This window comes from Arachis duranensis, chromosome 8 (assembly GCF_000817695.3).
Source record: "Arachis duranensis cultivar V14167 chromosome 8, aradu.V14167.gnm2.J7QH, whole genome shotgun sequence".
In the NCBI taxonomy this organism is placed as follows: Eukaryota; Viridiplantae; Streptophyta; class Magnoliopsida; order Fabales; family Fabaceae; genus Arachis; species Arachis duranensis.
The window spans coordinates 4,169,627-4,173,730 of record NC_029779.3 but is presented as its reverse complement, the minus strand read 5'-3'; the positions used below and the strand labels follow the sequence as shown (position 1 = coordinate 4,173,730).

At 40.1% G+C, this 4,104-nt stretch overlaps 1 protein-coding gene across 1 annotated transcript; it reads right to left on the bottom strand.

The window, feature by feature from the left end:
• Positions 1-3,238: 3,238 nt before the first annotated feature.
• On the bottom strand, positions 3,239-3,842 carry LOC107460199 (uncharacterized protein At4g04775-like). Its single transcript, XM_016078536.1, has 2 exons — positions 3,624-3,842; positions 3,239-3,538 (listed from the first exon to the last, which is right to left on the bottom strand). The coding sequence occupies exons 1-2, from the start codon at positions 3,840-3,842 to the stop codon at positions 3,239-3,241; spliced, it is 519 nt and encodes a 172-aa protein (XP_015934022.1).
• Positions 3,843-4,104: the final 262 nt, after the last annotated feature.

The following is a 4,104-nucleotide window of genomic DNA, read 5'->3' as shown; positions in this document are numbered from 1 at the left end:
ATCATACATGTCTTTAATTGCCCGAATATATGCGATCCTTACTCTCCTCTTTTCTAAAATCTTCCATAAGACCTCCCTTGGTACCCTATCATACGCTTTTTCCAAATCAATAAACACCATGTGTAGAACTAGAGCAATTAAATAGAAACAAAAACAGAAATAAAATAGTAACTAAAACGCCCAACAAAAACAGAACAACGATAAAGATGAAATCCGCAAGGAACAAAAACGAGCACAAACAACACAGACGAAGGAAAGAAAAACAACAAAAAAATCAGAATGCGACTGTCGAGCCACGAAAACAACAGCACGATCATTACTCCAGAAAGAGAGGAGTACGACCGAATGCCGCCAAAAAAATAGCTTTAATTTCAAATTATAAATAAATTTAGAGTAATACCCCAAATAGGTCCCCAAGGAATTCACGTTTAGACAGATTTGTCCCCAACGAAATTTAACTAAAATTTTGTCCCTGACCTTCTTAGCTACACACCAGATACGTCCCCACACCAGGTTCAGCCGGTGAAGTCTCAGGTTAACGTCCTACGTGGAGGTAACCTGGCTGACGTGTCGGGTTAAGAGTGACGCGTCACGTGGAGGACACTTTAGTCCCTGTGCTTGCTGGACAAAACGACGTCGTTTTGGGGAAAAGGAGAACGACGTTGTTTTTTAAGAGACAAATAGGTCCCCGCGATGGAGGGCAGTGCAACCAAACGACGCCGTTTTATTTGGGGGGCCAATTTGATATACAAGTCTCTTCATATTCAATTGTTTGTGAAATTACTCCATACCCCATTAGCTCTGCTAGGTTTTACGAAGAAAACCCTTCCATACCTTCATCAACCTCCATCAACATTGTGCATACTCATTGCTCTGTTGATACTCGTTGGTGACATTGATCGTGAAAATGGTTGTCAAGGCAGTTGGTTCAACACCCAATTCATCAAGGTCAGTGAAACGTTTTCTTTACTTGGTTGTTTTTGAATTTCCAATTTTGGTTGCATGCATTGTCGTGGATAGTTTTAGTGATTAGCGATATTGGATATAATAGGAAATGAGTTGTACTTGTTTATTTGTTGGCATTTAGATGTCGGAAGATGTGGTCCTAGTGTTTCATCATGGTGGAAGCTTTGTTCGAGATAACAAAGGTGTCTTGGTGTACATTAATGGGAAGGTGGAAAGGTTTCCCCCAATGGATGTTGACCTCATTTGTTTCTTTGACTTGAAGAAACTTTTTCTAGACTTGAGATACCATGATTATAAAGCTATGTACTGGTATGATCCCACATCTGAAACTTTGGAGTCTGGTCTACACCCGATTCATGGAGATAAAGAAATCAGAGCGTTACAGAAGAATAAGATACAGAATGAGGATACAGATGAATTTTATATATATTTTGACCATCCAGTACTGGAAGGGGTGGAGGAGATATTATCTGATTCTGATGAGGGTGCTGCGGAGGTAGTTGTTGAAGATGCTGGGTTGGATAATGATGCGGACATTGAGAGTAGTTCTAGTGATGATGATGGGTATGAATCTACAGAAGATGAGCCATATAAGCCCCCACCCTCAGGTTATGGTTTTTTTGAGGTGCAGTATCACATGAAGAAATTTTTGAGGTGCAGTATCACATGAAGAAAGTGGGAGTGGATCTAGGAAATAGTACATGTTCTTGTAACATGTGGCAACTAACAGGTAATGGTTACATTTTACTTGTATTAATTTCTTATTTAGTGCTCCATTGGAATTTATATGGTGTGCTTAACATGCTGTTGGGTTTAGCATTCTGATATATTCATCATATATTAATCACAACTCCAATTTACATGAGACACTAGGTATCCCTTGTGTGCATGCAATGGCTGCAATTGGTAGAAGAGGAGATAGACCAGAGGGATATGTCCATCAATGGTTGAAGATGGATGCATTCAGGGCTACCTATGCTCACTCCATAAGCCCTGTCAACAGTGAGGAATATTGGGATAAATCTGGAGTAGTTAGTTCCATACCCCCCCAAAATTAAGAGACCAATTGGGCGTCTTGTGAAGCGAAGGAGACCTGATGCAGTGGAAGACAGCCCTGATGGGACAAAGACCAAGAAGACCTTCAGAGTTACATGCTCCAAGTGTGGAGATATTGGTCATAATGCCAAAACATGCAAAGGGGCACCCCAACAAGGATCATCTTCAAAGGCCAAAGGAAAGAAGAAGCAGGTCCAGCCACAACATGAGATGGCTGTTTCTCAATCAGCCCCGTTATCTCAGGTAGCATCTATTGCATATGTCCATCACTTGCAGAGTCTTAGTTTGCATTATATTGTGGAGTTGAATATTGCCCCTGTACGTGGGGACCTTTTTGTACCATAACTGTTACTCTTTAGGGACTTAATTGTCTTATAAGTTATTTCTTGGGTACCTAACTGCCTTATAATTGATCATACAGAATGAAGGATCTGTAGAGGGTAGCATGCAAATTCCTAATCCTACCTCTCATGACACTCAAACTGAAAATCCTACCTCACGAGCCACAACTAATGTCTCAAGTCAACCCAAGGTATGCAACTTGTAATTAGATTAATGTGTATGTTGAAAGTTGTAAGAAAAAAACTCATAACAATATTGCTTATTCTAGGCTCAACAACCATTCAGACGTCCAAAGCAAACAATTAGGAGGCCCCAGGTACAGGGGAGTCTCGGTGCAGATATGACTGCAGCTACCACTAGTCCAGCAACATCTTAAATGTTTAAATTCATCCCAACACCGGGATTGAACCAATCTAAGAAGAAATGACCCTTTAAGAATCAGTGTCCAACTTATTATAAACACCATATTTTGTTATGTTTGAGGAAGTAGAACCTCTTTGCTTAGTTTGTTTTATTTTAGTGTTCTTTGTGTTTAATACAATAGACCTTTTGTTTGGTTTGGTTTGCTTTTGGTGTATGTTGAAGGAAATAGACCTTTGTTTTGGTGTATGTTGAAGGAAACAGACCTTTGTTTTGCTTCATTTGAGTTATATTGCTACTGAATCAAATTACTTATATACTTACAATGTTTTGAATATCATTTACTTCACTCTTTTGATATATGGCTGCAAGAAGCCAAAAGCAATGTATTTCTTTTATCCTATTTGACCACAATTGAGTTAATCAATATAATGCATGTCTATCTAATATCCATCTAACCATGAATATACATTTCAATACAATAACTTGATTATTAACATAGAATCCAGTTTGTCTAAACAGCCACCATAAATATACAAAACACAACTACACCTATCAATGCATCACATATTACACCTCTAAGAAAGTCGAACACATTACGCTTCTTCACAAATTGCTTATCCCCATCCTTCTTCCACAACAAATCTTCCAATTGCTTCACTCTGTCTTCCAAGCAATCATTCAACCTTACAACACCTTCATCAACCGCACCACTGTCCATAGAAGCCAATCTATGCCCTTCCACTACATCCTCCATCGCATACCCAAAAATCTCATCAAACCATGCAAAAAATTCACAATAACCTTGTTTCTCCTACAATCACAACAACAACAGGGCAAACAATTTTAAAGACCCATGCAATTATCACACATGACACAACAAAAATACTCTCCAATACCTTGAAATAGGGACAACCAAAGAACAACCTATTCGGATTTTCTGCCGTCCGCGACCTGCATATTATAGCTAATGTCCTGCAGAAGCACTTGGGATGTTCTCCTTTTCTCAGTCGACCCCTACCGATTCGAATCGTCCCACTATCAGCACTCAACTCGCCATTCATGCTTCTTCCACAATGTCTCCGACTTCCAGTTGACGTCGTCCCTCCACTAGCCATCATCAATTTCAGAAACCATCATCAACTACACAACCTAATTTTAAATTGGCCCCCAAAATAAAACGGCGTCGTTTGGTTGCACTGCCCTTCATTGCGGGGACCTATTTGTCTCTTAAAAAACGACGTCGTTCTCCTTTGCCCCAAAACGACGTCGTTTTGTCCAGCAAGCACAGGGACTAAAGTGTCCTCCACGTGACGCGTCACTCTTAACCCGACACGTCAGCCAGGTTACCTCCACGTAGGACGTTAACCTGAGACTTCA

Excerpts from the sequence above, each read along its gene's own strand:
- LOC107460199 (XM_016078536.1), bottom strand. The coding sequence starts at position 3,842 with ATGGCTAGTGGAGGGACGACGTCAACTGGAAGTCGGAGACATTGTGGA. Across the intron at positions 3,539-3,623 it reads TTGGTTGTCCCTATTTCAAG|GAGAAACAAGGTTATTGTGA; the intron begins GTATTGGAGAGT and ends TTGTGATTGTAG.